At 46.6% G+C, this 20,243-nt stretch overlaps 1 protein-coding gene across 2 annotated transcripts in view; it reads right to left on the minus strand.

Moving 5' to 3' along the window:
• MXD1 (MAX dimerization protein 1) overlaps window positions 1-4,232 on the minus strand; it is a 40,941-nt gene extending 36,709 nt beyond the window's left edge. The window contains exon 1 of one of the 2 annotated variants that reach the window (XM_077263092.1): window positions 3,920-4,232. In XM_077263092.1, the coding sequence (XP_077119207.1) occupies window positions 3,920-3,992 (73 nt within the window). In that variant the 5' untranslated portion in view covers window positions 3,993-4,232. The remainder of the gene's footprint in view (window positions 1-3,919) is intronic. The other variant, XM_077263093.1, reaches the window with a different exon arrangement.
• Between the last annotated feature and the right edge of the window lie 16,011 nt (window positions 4,233-20,243).

A 20,243-nucleotide genomic window follows, 5' to 3' on the forward strand; every position in this document is an offset into this window, starting at 1 on the left:
GCTGTGCACGGATCAGTGGGCAGGTGACGGACATATACACTGTATATATACACGTATATATGAGGACACTGCTGTGCACGGATCAGTGGGCAGGTGACGGACACACTGTATATACACATATATATATGAGGACACTGCTGTGCACGGATCGGTGGGCAGGTGACGGACACATCACACACTGTATATACACATATATAGGAGGACACTGCTGTGCACGGATCAGTGGGCAGGTGACGGACATATCACACACTGTATATACACATATATAGGAGGACACTGCTGTGCACGGATCAGTGGGCAGGTGACGGACACATCACACACTGTATATACACATATATAGGAGGACACTGCTGTGCACGGATCAGTGGGCAGGTGACGGACACATCACACACTGTATATACACATATATATGAGGACACTGCTGTGCACGGATCAGTGGGCAGGTGACGGACACATCACACACTGTATATACACATATATATGAGGACACTGCTGTGCACGGATCAGTGGGCAGGTGACAGACATATACACTATATATACACATATATATGAGGACACAGCTGTGCACGGATCAGTGGGCAGGTGACGGACACATCACACACTGTATATACACATATATATGAGGACACTGCTGTGCACGGATCAGTGGGCAGGTGACGGACACATCACTCACTGTATATACACATATATATGAGGACACTGCTGTGCACGGATCGGTGGGCAGGTGACGGACACACACTGTATATATACACGTATATATGAGGACACTGCTGTGCACGGATCAGTGGGCAGGTGACGGACACACACTGTATATACACATATATATGAGGACACTGCTGTGCACGGATCGATGGGCAGGTGACGGACACATCACACACTGTATATACACATATATATGAGGACACTGCTGTGCACGGATCAGTGGGCAGGTGACGGACATATCACACACTGTATATACACATATATATGAGGACACTGCTGTGCACGGATCAGTGGGCAGGTGACGGACACATCACACACTGTATATACACATATATAGGAGGACACTGCTGTGCACGGATCAGTGGGCAGGTGACGGACACATCACACACTGTATATACACATATACAGTGGGGCAAAAAAGTATTTAGTCAGTCAGCAATAGCGCAAGTTCCACCACTTAAAAAGATGAGAGGCGTCTGTAATTTACATCATAGGTAGACCTCAACTATGGAAGACAAACTGAGAAAAAAAAATCCAGAAAATCACATGGTCTGTTTTTTTATCATTTTATTTGCATATTATGGTGGAAAATAAGTATTTGGTCAGAAACAAAATTTCATCTCAATACTTTGTAATATATCCTTTGTTGGCAATGACAGAGGTCAAACGTTTTCTGTAAGTCTTCACAAGCTTGCCACACACTGTTGTTGGTATGTTGGCCCATTCCTCCATGCAGATCTCCTCTAGAGCAGTGATGTTTTTGGCTTTTCGCTTGGCAACACGGACTTTCAACTCCCTCCAAAGGTTTTCTATAGGGTTGAGATCTGGAGACTGGCTAGGCCACTCCAGGACCTAGAAATGCTTCTTATGAAGCCACTCCTTCGTTGCCCTGGCGGTGTGCTTTGGATCATTGTCATGTTGAAAGACCCAGCCACGTTTCATCTTCAATGCCCTTGCTGATGGAAGGAGGTTTGCACTCAAAATCTCACGATACATGGCCCCATTCATTCTTTCATGTACCCGGATCAGTCGTCCTGGCCCCTTTGCAGAGAAACAGCCCCAAAGCATGATGTTTACACCACCATGCTTTACAGTAGGTATGGTGTTTGATGGATGCAACTCAGTATTCTTTTTCCTCCAAACACGAGAAGTTGTGTTTCTACCAAACAGTTCCAGTTTGGTTTCATCAGACCATAGGACATTCTCCCAAAACTCCTCTGGATCATCCAAATGCTCTCTAGCAAACTTCAGACGGGCCCGGACATGTACTGGCTTAAGCAGTGGGACACGTCTGGCACTGCAGGATCTGAGTCCATGGTGGCGTAGTGTGTTACTTATGGTAGGCCTTGTTACATTGGTCCCAGCTCTCTGCAGTTCATTCACTAGGTCCCCCCGCGTGGTTCTGGGATTTTTGCTCACCGTTCTTGTGATCATTCTGACCCCACGGGGTGGGATTTTGCGTGGAGCCCCAGATCGAGGGAGATTATCAGTGGTCTTGAATGTCTTCCATTTTCTAATTATTGCTCCCACTGTTGATTTCTTCACTTCAAGCTGGTTGGCTATTGCAGATTCAGTCTTCCCAGCCTGGTGCAGGGCTACAATGTTGTTTCTGGTGTCCTTTGACAGCTCTTTGGTCTTCACCATAGTGGAGTTTGGAGTCAGACTGTTTGAGGGTGTGCACAGGTGTCTTTTTATACTGATAACAAGTTTAAACAGGTGCCATTACTACAGGTAATAAGTGGAGGAAAGAGGAGACTCTTAAAGAAGTAGTTACAGGTCTGTGAGAGCCAGAAATCTTGATTGTTTGTTTCTGACCAAATACTTATTTTCCACCATAATATGCAAATAAAATGATAAAAAAACAGACAATGTGATTTTCTGGATTTTTTTTTCTCAGTTTGTCTCCCATAGTTGAGGTCTACCTATGATGTAAATTACAGACGCCTCTCATCTTTTTAAGTGGTGGAACTTGCACTATTGCTGACTGACTAAATACTATTTTGCCCCACTGTATATGAGGACACTGCTGTGCACGGATCAGTGGGCAGGTGACGGACACATCACACACTGTATATACACATATATATGAGGACACTGCTGTGCACGGATCAGTGGGCAGGTGACAGACATATACACTATATATACACATATATATGAGGACACTGCTGTGCACAGATCAGTGGGCAGGTGACGGACATATATACTGTATATATACACATATATATGAGGACAGTGCTGTGCACGGATCAGTGGGCAGGTGACGGACACATCACACACTGTATATACACATATATATGAGGACACTGCTGTGCACGGATCAGTGGGCAGGTGACGGACACATCACACACTGTATATACACATATATATGAGGACACTGCTGTGCACGGATCAGTGGGCAGGTGACGGACACATCACACACTGTATATACACATATAGGAGGACACTGCTGTGCATGGATCAGTGGGCAGGTGACGGACACATCACTCACTGTATATACACATATATATGAGGACACTACTGTGCACGGATCAGTGGGCAGGTGACGGACATATACACTGTATATACACATATATATGAGGACACTGCTGTGCACGGATCAGTGGGCAGGTGACGGACATATACACTGTATATACACATATATATGAGGACACTGCTGTGCACAGATCAGTGGGCAGGTGACACATATCACACACTGTATATATACACATATATATGAGGACACTGCTGTGCACGGATCAGTGGGCAGGTGACAGACATATACACTGTATATACACATATATATGAGGACACTGCTGTGCACGGATCAGTGGGCAGGTGACGGACATATACACTGTATATACACATATATATGAGGACACTGCTGTGCACGGATCAGTGGGCAGGTGACAGACATATACACTGTATATACACATATATATGAGGACACTGCTGTGCACGGATCAGTGGGCAGGTGACACATATCACACACTGTATATATACACATATATATGAGGACACTGCTGTGCACGGATCAGTGGGCAGGTGACGGACATATACACTGTATATATACACATATATATGAGGACACTGCTGTGCATGGATCAGTGGGCAGGTGACGGACATATACACTGTATATACACATATATATGAGGACAGTGCTGTGCACGGAGCACACGTGACTTTTGCGCCTGCTCCACGGCCAGGCTGGAGCGCCAGCAGCGCACAGATCCGCTCTCACCTCTCTCCCTCCGCTCCAGATACTCCGCCGCCTCCAGCAGCATCTGGATGTTGACACAGACCGAGGCCGCCATGTTTCCAGCACCGGGAGCAGGACAGAGTAGTGGTGGTGACAGGGCACGGTGTACCGGAGGAGGTGGTGACAGTCCGCGGGCTGAGCGGTGTGCAGTGTGCGCCGGGCTGGTCGCTCAGTGTCCTCAGCCTCGTCCCGGTGTCTAAGTAACCGAGTCTATGGGGGAAGTGCTGGGATTGTTGTTTATCTGCTCCAGCTAAACACGCCCCTTTCTCGCCTGCGCAGGCACGCCCACTGGCACAGTGGCGAGACCCGATTGGTCACGTTTCAACGGCACAGTTCCAACCCTCTACTTGCTATTGGTCTTGATTACACATGGGGCCGACCAGTAGACCATCTGGAGGGAGGGGCAGGAATTGCTGTCAACAGACTTTGGCTGTGATTGGCCAGTGACGGTAAATGACACGCCCATATAGGGCTGGACACGCCCATTCAGCTGTTTGCCTATCTGATTGGGCAGCTCCTGGAAATGTGTTCCATCCGTGGAGGTAGTGACGTCATCAACATGCATGTCGCTAACATGTAGTTAATCATCGCTAACCAGGCGCTACGTGTCAGTGTGCGGAGAGCGCTGCCTGCTCACACTCCTGCAGCTCACTATCTATGGATAGCCGCACAGAGCGGTCCTGGTGACGTCACTGGCGGAGCGCAGCTGTCACTCACAGCGGGGACCCCCTCTGTGACGTCACCCGTATTGTCTCTGGAAATAGACCGCATTACGTAATGTGGTTGGCTGACAGGTCACGTGACCAGGGGGCTTCACTGTTTCACCACGTGATTTGGAACATTGCTGCAGTGCAAAATCCCTGAGAGCGGCCGTGTCCACAGGAGGGGACGGAGGGGCAGTGACACACTGGGGGCTGCTCGGGTCTGGAGGGCTGTAGCCGGCCCGGTCTCGGCCCCCGTTTATACAGCTGACTGTAACCTTACATTGTATCCTGCACACTCCGAATTATTCTGCCCCTCCTGACCGGCATCATTGGTGCAGCTCCTCTGGCTGTTGTGACCTGCTGCCAGGACGATATGTATGGTGCAGCGGCTGCACTGGTGACATGTCCGCCCTGCGCCTCTGGTGACGTGTTTGCCCCTGCGCCTCTGGTGACATGTCCGCCCCTGCGCCTCCGGTGACATGTCCGCCCCCGCGCCTCCGGTGACATGTCCGCCCCCGCGCCTCCGGTGACATGTCCGCCCCCGCGCCTCCGGTGACATGTCCGCCCCCGCGCCTCCGGTGACATGTCTGCCCTTGCGCCTCTGGTGACACGCGCGCCCCTGCGCCTCCGGTGACACGTCCGCCCCTGCTCCTCCGGTGACACGTCCGCCCCTGCTCCTCCGGTGACACGTCCGCCCCTGCTCCTCCGGTGACACGTCCGCCCCTGCTCCTCCGGTGACACGTCCGCCCCTGCTCCTCCGGTGACACGTCCGCCCCAGCTCCTCCGGTGACACGTCCGCCCCCGCTCCTCCGGTGACACGTCCGCCCCCGCTCCTCCGGTGACACGCCCGCCCCCGCTCCTCCAGTGACACGCCCGCCCCCGCTCCTCCGGTGACACGCCCGCCCCCGCTCCTCCGGTGACACGTCCGCCCCCGCTCCTCCGGTGACACGTCCGCCCCCGCTCCTCCGGTGACACGTCCGCCCCCGCTCCTCCGGTGACACGTCCGCCCCTGCTCCTCCGGTGACACGTCCGCCCCTGCTCCTCCGGTGACACGTCCGCCCCTGCTCCTCCGGTGACACGTCCGCCCCAGCTCCTCCGGTGACACGTCCGCCCCCGCTCCTCCGGTGACACGTCCGCCCCCGCTCCTCCGGTGACACGCCCGTCCCCGCTCCTCCAGTGACACGCCCGCCCCCGCTCCTCCGGTGACACGCCCGCCCCCGCTCCTCCGGTGACACGTCCGCCCCCGCTCCTCCGGTGACACGTCCGCCCCCGCTCCTCCGGTGACACGTCCGCCCCCGCTCCTCCGGTGACACGTCCGCCCCTGCTCCTCCGGTGACACGTTCGCCCCTGCTCCTCCGGTGACACGTCCGCCCCTGCACCTCCAGTGACATGTCTGCCCCTGCTCCTCAGCTTTCCTGATACCTGGGTGAATCCATTTTACCTTTGTCACAATGCAAGTCTCCAGCAGCAGAGGAAGCAGCCAGGACGTGCTGCAGTCACTGCAGGCTGTGACCACAGGTCTGCAGTCAGCCCACTCCCGGCCACATCCTGACTAGACTGTTTCTGGCCGCACTCAGTACACTGGCATTGTGCAAGGCTGCTCCCGCGTAGTCGTTATGTGGGAGCATACATATTGCACACTGGCAGCCGTGTGACCGCCGCCGGAGAGTCCTCATAGGCAAAAGAAGAAAAATACATTTTTATGGAGAATCCTCAGAGCGCGCAGTGTGCACAATGTGAGGACTCACAAGTCTGCAGGCATAGATGAGTCACTGCAGATTTGTAGTTCAAGACTGGACAACCCATTTAAAGGATTGTATAATACTGAGCCGTCAGTAGTCAGAAAAAGAGCAATTTTATGTGAATTTGGAGAAACTGCTTCTTATAGTAGTTGTGTTGAGCTACAGTGGCATGTAAAAGTTTGGGCACCTCTCATCGAAATTACTGTTATTGTGAACAGTTAATCAAGGTGAAGATGAAATGATTTCTGAAGTTAAGATAATACATTTCCTTTGTATTTTAGGAAAAATTTTATATTTATAATTTTATATTTTAGTGGGCTGATGCAAACGTTTGTGCACCCTTGGGGATTTGTGTACTTAGATAACTTTGACCAAGGTTTCAGACCTTAGCCTGTTAGGGTTATGGCTTGTTTACGATCTCAGGAAAGGCCAGATGATGCAAATACTCCAACTTTATATAAATTTATCCTCCTCTAACCTTGTGCGAAAAAAACAGCAGCCGTGGGTTCTTCTAAGCAGCTGACACACTATGAAAAGGGCAGAGGCCCACATCGCAGGAGTAGGATATAAGAAGATAGTAAAGCATTTTCAAGTTGCCCTTTCCTCAGTAACTGTCACGTTCACGCCCTGACTGGTGGGCGTGAGCTCGGGGGGTTTGTAGCCCCACTGTGCCACAAACCAGACTACCCTGGAAGGGGCGTGACTATGACAGCTGCCTGGGTTTTCACTGGAGCCCCTGATGGTGAGGTCAGGCTTGTGCAGCAGGCAGCTGCCAGGTGCTACTCCAGGGTGGTGTCTGGCTGTGGCTGCTGATTCCACTTGGGAGACAGGAACACCAGGATTGGTGCGGGCATCAGGCAGGACTGGCAGAAGAGCACGGCTGAAACTCAGACGAGTAGGCTGGCACGGCTGAGACACAGGGCTGGCAGAGACACGGCAGAGAACACAGGGCTGGCAGAGACCCGGCAGAGAACACAGGGCTGGCAGAGACACGGCAGAGAACACAGGGCTGGCAGAGACACGGCAAAGAACACAGGGCTGGCAGAGACACGGCAAAGAACACAGGGCTGGCAGAGACACGGCAGAGAACACAGGGCTGGCAGGAACACAGGACTGGCAGGAAACACAGGACTGGCTAGGACGGCAGGAACACAGGACTGGAAGGCATGGCAGGACTGGCAGGAACACTGGATTGGAAGGAACGGCAGAGAACACAGGACTGGTTGATGTGGTTTATGAAGGAACAGGTAGGGACCTGTTCACACTGGAGGTGCAGGTACGGATATGTAGTGTGGAGGAACAGGTAGGGACCTGTTCACACAAGAGGTGCAGGAATGGAAACAAGCAGAAAGGAATGAGGTATGAAGGAACAGGTTGGGACCTGTTCACACAGGAGGAGATGTAGGTACGGAAACAAGCCAGAAGGAAGAGAGAATGAAGGAACAGGTTGGGACCTGTTCACACAGGAAGAGAACCGCAAGGCTGCAGATAGGAATGGTTGAGCAGCAAGAGAAAGTGTAGCAACAAAAGCTAAGCAGAGCAGAACCGCAAGGAATACAGAGAGGAGCTGCAGCGAGAGGTTTCTGCAGCAAAGCAGAGCGGAGCCACAAGGAATGTGTAGAGGAGCTGCAGCAAGGGATTATGGCAGCTACAGAAGCTAAGCAGAGTAGAAAGGAGCAGAACCGCAGAAGTGCGGAGCAGAGGTAAAGCCACAAAGGTACAGAGCAGGCAGAGCCGCAAGAGCGCGGAGTGTAAGCAGACTGAGAACACGAGGAAAGACACAGCAGGGAAGGAAGCCACAGACAAGGAGACCGAGATAAGACTAAGTTCAGACAAGGAAATGGAACAAGACATAAACAAAAACACAGGGACCAGGATATTCTGGAGGGCGGACAACAAGATCAAGGCAATAGCACAGAGGAAAGCCTCCAGAGAGGGAGTAACTCAGAGCAAGGCCTGGCAAACTCAGCAGCTAAACACAAACTGAGCTAACACATTGCACAGGCCCAGACCACAGGGTGGAGCTGCACTATATACTGGAGGCCTCTTGGTAATTGGTCAGGAATAGATTAGACAGATGCACCTGATTCCTATAAGAACCAGAGAGTTCAGGCCCCGCTCTCCTATACACACAGCCATGAAGCATGCAGAGAGCAAAGACACAGAGCATTGAGCTGGCATGAAACAGAAACCACATCATGACCTGGAGCAGTGGGTAAGATAGTGTGAGAGATGCGAGGCCATGCCGTGATGGCAGCAGAGTTGTTACAGTAACTAAGAAATGGCAGTTAACAGAAACAGTGGCGATTAAGATAAGGTCTACAAGACCAAGCAAAGTTTCAATGAGAGCTGCTTATAGGATTGCTGGAGAGTCTTGACTGCAAAAGATCTTCAGAAATATTTAGCCTGACTGGAGTTGTGGTACATTGTTCTACTGTTCAGAGACACCTGCACAAATATGGCCTTCATGGAAGAGTCATCAGAAGAAAACCTCTCCTGTATCCTCTCCATAAAATTCAGTGTAAGAGCTATGCAAAAGAATATCTAAACAAGCCTGATGCATTTTGGAAACAAGTCCTGTGTACCAATGAGGTTAAAATACAACTCTTTGGCCACAGTGATCAAAGGTCTGTGTGGAGAAAAAAGGACACAGATTTTCAGGAACATCTCACCAACCATAAAGCATGGGGGTGGATCAATCATGCTTTGGGGTTGTGTTGCAGCCTATGGCACAGGGAAGAATGGATTCAATTACATTTAACAAGTTCTTGAGGCAAACATAACACAATCGGTAAAAAAGCTGAAGCTGAAAAGAGGATGGCTTCTACAAATGGATAATGATCCTAAACACACATCAAAATCCACAATACCGTACCTCAAAAGGCGCAAGCTGAAGGTTTTACAATGGCCCTCACAGTCCCCTGATCTGAACAGCATTGAAAATCTGTGGCTAAACCTCAAAAAAGCAGAGGATGCAAGAAGAACCAGGAATCTCACAGAACTGGAAGAATTTTCCAATGAAGAATGGATGAAAATCCCTCAAACAAGAATTGAAAGACTCTTCGCTGACTTCAAAAAAAGTTTATAAGCTGTGATGCTTGCAACAGGGGGTGCCCAAACGTTTGCATCAGACCATTTTCCTTTTTGCAATTTTTAAAATGTAAATTATTTATATATATATATATATATATATATATATATATATATATGAGCAAAAGAGGGCAGCACTCCAAATACTTTCCAAGGTGAAAAAAGTGAGATTTATTTAGCCCACATCTCTGTGTGACATATTTTATACACAAAAACGCGGTCGGTACAACGATGGGGGCCAATATGGCCCCCGCGTATGCAAATTTGGTCATGAGTATCCTGGAGGAGGACCTCGTCTATGTGTCCCACCACTTCCGGCATGCGCTGGTGTGGTGGAGATACATAGACTATGTCTTCCTCCTATGGAGTGGCACAGAAAAAGAACTTGAGGACTTTCACCAGTACCTTAATACAATAGATGAGACCATTAAATTCACGTTGATCTCCTCTAGGACTGACTTACAGTTCTTGGATGTCTTGGTTAGACAAATAAATGGAGAACTTACAACCACTCTGTATGTAAAAGAAACTGACAGAAATAATTTATTGACATATGACAGCCAGCACCCTCATAGTATGGTTAGATCAATCCCGTTAAGTCAACTACTAAGGGTGAGTAGGATTGTCAAGAAAAATGAAGAGATAGATGGTGTTATGGATACCCTGGTTAGGAAATTTTTGAGGAGGGGTTACCCACGAGAAATACTTAATAGAGTGAAAAATACGGTCCGGAATAAGGATAGGAAAGAACTATTGTGGGGGGGGGGGAGGACAAAATATAAAAAAACCCTTAAATAGAACACCATGCGTGATGACATATACGGAGGAAAGTGGTAGAATAGCAGAAATAATTAGAAAACATTGGGGAATGCTGAGAAAATGCTTACCAGGTATAAAAGAATTTAGGGAGCCCCCACTGTTCTCCTACCGTAGGGGTAGAAATATTAAAGACCATGTGGTTAAATCTGACATTGGTCCTCTGAAAAATAGTGGTCAAACCACAATCACTGGGGTAAGTCAAAAGGGCTGCTTCCCATGCTTGTCGTGTGTGAACTGTGCCTATATGCTGAAAGGTTCCACATTTAAACATCCAGATACGAACAAAATATATACAATTAAACAATTCTTAATGTGCAATTCTGACCATGTAATTTATCTGCTAGAATGTCCCTGTAAACTATGGTACGTGGGGGAGACGACGTGTGAGTTAAAAGTACGTATCAATAATCATCGACATTCAATTAGAAAAAAGCGGCTTGACCTCCCGGTCTCAAAACACTTCACGGAATTGGGCCATATGGAGAAGGATCTCAAATTTAGAATAATAGATAAGGTTCCCATACAAAGGAGGGGGGGGGGGGGACAGAGTATCCCTCCTGAAAAAACAAGAACTGAGATGGATTTATGAATTGAATACTTTAAAACCGAAAGGACTCAATGTGGAATTTAAAATTAATCCTAATATGTATTAGCCCCATTAAAGTATGCCTAGGAATTAGATGTATATGGGTTCCTAGTTAAATACCTGGAATGTGGTGTAGAAATATTATTTTATAACGACATTCCAATTTTAATGTTATTTTAATTGTTTTTTAGATATATCCTCGTGTCTATGAAGATATACAGTACAGTCAACCTGGCGGTATATGGAGCATAACCACATGGAGGCTGAGATTTATATTTTTTTCTATTAAGTTCTTTTTATTAATTTTTTCTTGTTCCGTTTAAAATTATTATTATTTTTTATATTTCTTTATATTTTTTCTGTCATTACTGTTGGCCAGTAGCAAAGCCCTATGTACAATAAAGGATATGCATGATAAAATATAGTGGAGTTGTGTAAAAAGCCTGTTATACATATATAGACATTTGGCAGTATAAAAGCGCTTTTATGTATCCTTTTACGATGTTTTGTGGCCGTTATGGGCTATAAAATTAGTTGAAGGGGCATTGGTAAGCGGAGACAACCTGAGGAAGGTGCCGTCCGTTTTGCCAGAGTGCAAAGTTTAGCCATTAAGCCATACAGTGTCTATAAGTAGAAAATACAGCGGGATATAAAAAATATAAGAGAATTTTATCATTATTATGAGTACCGCTGTATATATACAGGCTATTTAGATGTATCATGCATGAACTAATAGTGTGCCACATCCAAGATGGTGTCGCGGCACGGATGGAGGCCGAGTGCGCATGCGCAAGTGAAATTCATTGCAGGAGGCTCTGGATTGGCTGACAGGTTATGACTGAATGCTATGACGCTGAAACATGCGCAGTAGGACCAAGGGAACGCCGATAATAGCGGTCAGCGTCCTCCATGTGGTGTGCTCTGTGGGCGGCAGGGTAAGAAAGTATAATAAGTATAAAATATTAATAACGTGACGGACATATAAAAGAACTAACAAGTATGTACAAAATAAGAGAGTTAGAAAAATAGACATGAGGGTATATAATTATACTAGCACGTTAGCACAATGCACTTTAATGATGGCACAGATAATATATATGCACACAATGTAATAATTATGTATGTAGTAATGTTTTATGAACAATTATGTAAATGATTGTAGATTATGTGTATAAAATCACAGTTGCTGGTACCACTCACTGCTTGAAAAAGGCTCAGTGTGAGCCGAAACGTCGCACAGAGATGTGGGCTGAATAAATCTCACTTTTTTCACCTTGGAAAGTATTTGGAGTGCTGCCTTCTCTTGCTCTTTTTGTATACATTTGGGTTGACGAGTGGACTACTCGACCCAGGAGGCCAGGCACCCACCGGTGAGCATTGTGCTGTTCCAATTTCACTATCTATATATATAATTGTCTAAGGGTAACTTCCGTCTGTCCTTCTGTCACCGTTATTCGTTCGCTGATTGGTCTCGGCAGCTGCCTGTCATGGCTGCCGCGACCAATCAGCGACGCGCACAGTCCAGAAAAAAATGGCCGCTCCTTACTCCCCGCACTCACTGCCCGGCGCCCGCATACACCGCTCACACAGGGTTAATGCCGGCGGTAACGGACCGCGTTATGCCGCGGGTAACGCACTCCATTACCGCTGCTATTAACCCTGTGTGTCCCCAACTTTGTACTATTGACGCTGCCTATGCGGCATCAATAGTACAAAATGTAATGTTAAAAATAATAAATAAAAAAAAAAAAACCTGCTATACTCACCCTCCGCCGCCTTTCTCGCTCCTCGCCACGCTCCCTGGACCGCTCCATTACAACCGTCAGCTTGCGGTGAGGTCCCGTCTCAGGGCTGGTGTGCGGCAAGGACCTTCCGTGACATCACAGTCATGTGACCGCGACGTCTTCATAGGTCCTGCTCCCACCAGCCCTGGCACTTGCAATGGAACTCGGCTTCAGGAAAATGGCCGCCGCGATCTCGATCTGCGCACGCGCGGCATCCCACGGCCATTTTCCTGAAGCCGAGCACTACCATCTGCACAGGATCCCACGAAGAGGAGACACGGGACGCCGAGGAGCAGCGACAAGAATGGCGAGTATGATACACTACAAGTGGCCCTCGGATCGTTAGGTGAGTATGTTTATTTTTTATTTTTTGGACCTGTCACATACGTGCCTCGGTAATATACTACGTCACTGGGCAATATCCTACGTGGCTCTGCTGTATACTACAAGGCTGGGCAATATACTACAAAGCTGTGCAATATACTATGTGGCTCTGTGCAATATACTACGTAGCTGTGCTGTATACTAGGTAGCTGGGCAATACACTACGTGGCAGGGCAATATACTACGTCGCTGGGCAATATACTACGTGACTGGGCAATATACTATGTGGCTGGGCAATATACTACGTGGCTGGGCAATATACTACGTGGCTGGGCAATATACTATGTAGCTGGGCAATATACTACGTGGACATGCATATTCTAGAATACCCGATGCGTTAGAATCGGGCCACCATCTAGTATATATATATATATCTAATATATAAAGCTGAATGTGTGTATGTGTGTATGTATGTATGTGTGTATGTGTGTATGTCCGGGATTGGCATCTGAACCGTCGCAGCTACAGCCACAAAATTTTGCACAGTCACACGTCTGGACCCCGAGAGCGTCATAGGCTATATTGTGAGGTGAAATTTTAACCCCGCGCTTTCCAATTCACCAAACAATTTTGCCCCTATCTACATAATGGGGAAAAAGTGAATGGAAAAGTGTTGGAGGCGTCGCAGCTACAGGCACAAAATTTTGCACAGTCACACGTCTGGACCCTGAGAGCGTCAAAGCTATGTTGTGAGGTGAAATTTTAACCCCGCGCTTTCCAATTCACCAAACAATTTTGCCCCTATCTACATAATGGGGAAAAAATGAAAGGAAAAGTGTTGGAGGCAAATTAACAGCTGCCAGATGTGAACAAGGGGGACTTAAAGAATGAGAGCGATGGCGCCAAAGAGTATATACTGTACAGTTGCTAAGGTGGGGCCCCGACATGGGATAATCACCACACCACCACGGGGATATGAACACACACACAAAATGCGCCACACACTGCCACGTGCTCGAACACATATACCACCCTCAGCACACATTTCACCACACATACACCAACCTCGCCACATAAAAGTTGAAACACAAAAGTCGCCGCTCAAAACTCTCCACATGCAAAACTCGCCACACGTGCAAAACTCACCTCATGGAAAACTCGCCACACGCAAAACTTGCACACGCGGAAAAATTGCCACATGCACAAAAGTTGCAACACATGCAAAAGTTGCCTCACACAAAACTTGCACATACTCAAAAGGCACCACACATAAAACTCGCCACGCGCAAAACTCGCCATTCGCAAAACTTGCTGCACACAACTTGCTACACTAACCTGTCACATGCAACTCGACACACAAAAAGTTGCTACACGCATGTCGCCACACAAAACTCATCTCACAAAAGTCGCTACATGCATGTCGCCACACGCAACTCAACACACACAACTTGACACACGAAACTCGCCCTAAAACAAACACAAGTCTGGTATTATCCTTCAAAAATAAAAATCTGATTAATAAGCTGACAAACTACAAGAGCAACAAATGTACCATATAGGAATCCGGCAGCTGTCAGTCACATGACCTGTCTATTATGTGTATGTGTGAGCTAATATATACTGCCAGGGGGTGGGCTTACTGTTGGCTGGGGATTTATCAGGCTGCCAATTTAGCTTACAAATACTGAGGTAAAAATACTGACCAAATAACGTGTGAACGAGGTATAATACAGGAGGAGATGACATACAGATATATACTATATACAGGAGGAGATGACACACAGATATATACTATATACAGGAGGAGATGACACACAGGTATATACTATATGCAGGAGGAGATGACACACAGATATATACTATATACAGGAGAGATGACACACAGGTATATACTATATAGAGGAGGAGATGACATACAGGTACATACTACATACAGCAGGAGATGACATACAGGTATATACTATATACAGAAGGAGATGACACACAGGTATATACTATATACAGGAGCAGATTACCTACAGGTATATAGTATATACAGGAGGAGATAACATACAGGTATATGCTATGTATAGGAGGAGATGACATACAGGTATATACTATATACAGGAGGAGATGACACACAAATATATACTATATATAGGTGAGATGACACACAGGTATATACTATATACAGGAGGAGATTACATACAGGTATATACTATATATAGGAGGAGATGACATACAGGTATATACTATATACAGGAGATGACATACAGGTGTATACTATATATAAGGGAGATGACAAACATGTATATACTGAGGTGAAAATGAGAGGTGTGAGGTGAAAATGAAAAGGTGTGAGTGCAAAATGAGAGGAGTGAGGGAAAATAGTGGAGTGATCGGAAAATGACAGATGTGAGGTCGAAATGACAAGTGTTAGGGGGGAATGAGAGGAGTGAGGGGGAAAATAAGAGGAGTGAGGGGGAAAATGAGAGGTGTGAGGGAGAAAATGAGAGATGTGAGGGGGAAAATGAAAGATGTGATGGGGAAAATGAGAGGCGTGATGGGAAAATAAGAGAAGTAAGGTGCTATAACTAACCACAGATATTTACTATGCCCAGGCAACGCCGGGCTCTTCAGCTAGTATATATATATATATATATATATATATATATATATATATATATATACACTCACCGGCCACTTTATTAGGTACACCTGTCCAACTTCTTGTTAACACTTAATTTCTAATCAGCCAATCACATGGCGGCAACTCAGTGCATTTAGGCATGTAGACATGGTCAAGACAATCTCCTGCAGTTCAAACCGAGCATCAGTATGGGGAAGAAAGGTGATTTGAGTGCCTTTGAACGTGGCATGGTTGTTGGTGCCAGAAGGGCTGGTCTGAGTATTTCAGAAACTGCTGATCTACTGGGATTTTCACGCACAACCATCTCTAGGGTTTACAGAGAATGGTCCGAAAAAGAAAAAAAATCCAGTGAGCGGCAGTTCTGTGGGCGGAAATGCCTTGTTGATGCCAGAGGTCAGAGGAGAATGGGCAGACTGGTTCGAGCTGATAGAAAGGCAACAGTGACTCAAATCGCCACCCGTTACAACCAAGGTAGGCCTAAGAGCATCTCTGAATGCACAGTGCGTCGAACTTTGAGGCAGATGGGCTACAGCAGCAGAAGACCACACCGGGTACCACTCCTTTCAGCTAAGAACAGGAAACTGAGGCTACAATTTGTACAAGCTCATCGAAATTGGACAGTAGAAGATTGGAAAAACGTTGCTTGGTCTGATGAGTCTCGATTTCTGCTGCGACATTCGGATGGTAGGGTCAGAATTTGGCGTAAACAACATGAAAGCATGGATCTATCCTGCCTTGTATGGAGCATCTTTGGGATGTGCAGCCGACAAATCTGCGGCAACTGTGTGATGCCATCATGTCAATATGGACCAAAATCTCTGAGGAATGCTTCCAGCACCTTGTTGAATCTATGCCACGAAGAATTGAGGCAGTTCTGAAGGCAAAAGGGGGTCCAACCCGTTACTAGCATGGTGTACCTAATAAAGTGGCCGGTGAGTGTATATATATATATATATATATATATATATATATATATATACACTCACCGGCCACTTTATTAGGTACACCATGCTAGTAACGGGTTGGACCCCCTTTTGCCTTCAGAACTGCCTCAATTCTTCGTGGCATAGATTCAACAAGGTGCTGGAAGCATTCCTCAGATGTTTTGGTCCATATTGACATGATGGCATCACACAGTTGCCGCAGATTTGTCGGCTGCACATCCCAAAGATGCTCCATACAAGGCAGGATGGATCCATGCTTTCATGTTGTTTACGCCAAATTCTGACCCTACCATCCGAATGTCGCAGCAGAAATCGAGACTCATCAGACCAAGCAACGTTTTTCCAATCTTCTACTGTCCAATTTCGATGAGCTTGTACAAATTGTAGCCTCAGTTTCCTGTTCTTAGCTGAAAGGAGTGGTACCCGGTGTGGTCTTCTGCTGCTGTAGCCCATCTGCCTCAAAGTTCGACGCACTGTGCGTTCAGAGATGCTCTTAGGCCTACCTTGGTTGTAACGGGTGGCGATTTGAGTCACTGTTGCCTTTCTATCAGCTCGAACCAGTCTGCCCATTCTCCTCTGACCTCTGGCATCAACAAGGCATTTCCGCCCACAGAACTGCCGCTCACTGGATTTTTTTTCTTTTTCGGACCATTCTCTGTAAACCCTAGAGATGGTTGTGCGTGAAAATCCCAGTAGATCAGCAGTTTCTGAAATACTCAGACCAGCCCTTCTGGCACCAACAACCATGCCACGTTCAAAGGCACTCAAATCACCTTTCTTCCGCATACTGATGCTCGGTTTGAACTGCAGGAGATTGTCTTGACCATGTCTACATGCCTAAATGCACTGAGTTGCCGCCATGTGATTGGCTGATTAGAAATTAAGTGTTAACAAGAAGTGGGACAGGTGTACCTAATAAAGTGGCCGGTGAGTGTATATCTAATATATAAAGCTGAATGTGTGTGTGTGTGTATGTATGTATGTATGTATGTATGTCCGGGATTGGCATCTGAACCGTAGCAGCTACAGCCACAAAATTTTGCACAGTCACACGTCTGGACCCCGAGAGCGTCATAGGCTATGTTGTGAGGTGAAATTTTAACCCCGCGCTTTCCAATTCACCAAACAATTTTGCCCCTATCTACATAATGGGGAAAAAGTGAAAGGAAAAGTGTTGGAGGCGTCGCAGCTACAGGCACAAAATTTTGCACAGTCACACGTCTGGACCCTGAGAGCGTCAAAGCTATATTGTGAGGTGAAATTTTAACCCCGCGCTTTCCAATTCACCAAACAATTTTGCCCCTATCTACATAATGGGGAAAAAATGAAAGGAAAAGTGTTGGAGGCAAATTAACAGCTGCCAGATGTGAACAAGGGGGACTTAAAGAATGACAGCGATGGCACCAAAGAGTATATACTGTACAGTTGCTAAGGTGGGGCCCCAACATGGGATAATCACACCACCACGGGGATATGAACACACACACAAAATGCGCCACACACTACCACGTGCTCGAACACATATACCACTCTCAGTGCACATTTCACCACACATACACCAACCTCGCCACATAAAAGTAGAAACACAAAAGTCGCCGCTCAAAACTCGCCACGCGCAAAACTCTCCACATGCAAAACTCGCCACACGTGCAAAACTCGCCACACGCAAAACTTGCACACGCAGAAAAATTGCCACACGCAGAAAAATTGCCACATGCACAAAAGTTGCAACACATGCAAAAGTTGCCTCACACAAAACTTGCACATACTCAAAAGGCACCACACATAAAACTCGCCACGCGCAAAACTCGCCATGCGCAAAACTTGCTGCACACAACTTGCTACACTAACCTGTCACATGCAACTCGACACACAAAAAGTTGCTACACGCATGTCGCCACACAAAACTCATCTCACAAAAGTCCCTACATGCATGTCGCCACACGCAACTCAACACACACAACTTGACACACGAAACTCGCCCTAAAACACACACAAGTCTGGTATCCTTCAAAAATAAAAATCTGATTAATAAGCAGACAAACTACAAGAGCAACAAATGTACCATATAGGAATCCGGCAGCTGTCAGTCACATGACCAGTCTATTATGTGTATGTGTGAGCTAATATATACTGCCAGGGGGTGGGCTTACTGTTGGCTGGGGATTTATCAGGCTGCCATTTTAGCTTACAAATACTGAGGTAAAAATACTGACCAAATAACGTGTGAACGAGGGCTAATACAGGAGGAGATGACATACAGCTATATACTATATACAGGAGATGACACACAGGTATATACTATTTACAGGGGAGATGACACACAGGTATATACTATATACAGGAGGAGATGACACACAGATATATACTATATACAGGAGAGATGACACACAGGTATATACTATATAGAGGAGGAGATGACATACAGGTACATACTACATACAGGAGGAGATGACATACAGGTATATACTATATACAGGAGGAGATGACACACAGGTATATACTATATACAGGAGCAGATTACCTACAGGTATATAGTATATACAGGAGGAGATGACACAGGTATATGCTATGTATAGGAGGAGATGACATACAGGTATATACTATATACAGGAGGAGATGACACACAGATATATACTATATATAGGTGAGATGACACACAGGTATATACTATATACAGGAGATTACATACAGGTATATCTAATATATAAAGCTGAATGTGTGTATGTATGTATGTGTGTATGTCCGGGATTGGCATCTGTACCGTCGCAGCTACAGCCACAAAATTTTGCACAGTCACACGTCTGGACCCCGAGAGCGTCATAGGCTATGTTGTGAGGTGAAATTTTAACCCCGCGCGTTCCAATTCACCAAACAATTTTGCTCCTATCTACATAATGGGGAAAAAGTGAAGGGAAAAGTGTTGGAGGAAAATTGACAGCTGCCAGATGTGAACAATGAGGACTTAAAGAATGAGAGCGATGGCGACAAAGAGTATATACCGTACAGTTGCTAAGGTGGGGCCCCGACATGGGATACTCACCACACACGGGGATATGAACACAAACACAAAATGCGCCACACACTACCACGTGCTTGAACACATATACCACCCTCAGCACACATTTCACCACACACACACACCAACCTCGCCACATAAAAGTCGAAACACAAAAGTCACCACTCAAAACTCGCTACATGCAAAACTCGCCATATGCAAAACTAGGCTCACGCAAAACTCGCCACACGTGCAAAACTCACCTCATGGAAAACTCACCTCATGCAAAACTTGCACACACAGAAAAATTGCCACATGTACAAAAGTTGCACCACATGCAAAAGTTGCCTCACACAAAACTTGCACATACTCAAAATGCACCACACATAAAACTCGCCACGCGCAAAACTCGCCATGCACAAATCTTGCTGCACACAACTTGCTACACTAACCTGTCACATGCAACTCAACACACAAAATGTTGCTACACGCATGTCGCCACACAAAACTCATCTCACAAAAGTCGCTACATGCATGTCGCCACACGCAACTCAACACACACAACTTGACACATAAAACTCGCCCTAAAACACACACAAGTCTGGTATTGTCCTTCAAAAACAAAAATCTGATTAATAAGCAAACTACAAGAGCAACAAATGTACCATATAGGAAATACGGCAGCT

The sequence above is a fragment of the Ranitomeya variabilis genome, chromosome 5 (genome assembly GCF_051348905.1).
Source record: "Ranitomeya variabilis isolate aRanVar5 chromosome 5, aRanVar5.hap1, whole genome shotgun sequence".
Taxonomy (NCBI): domain Eukaryota; kingdom Metazoa; phylum Chordata; class Amphibia; order Anura; family Dendrobatidae; genus Ranitomeya; species Ranitomeya variabilis.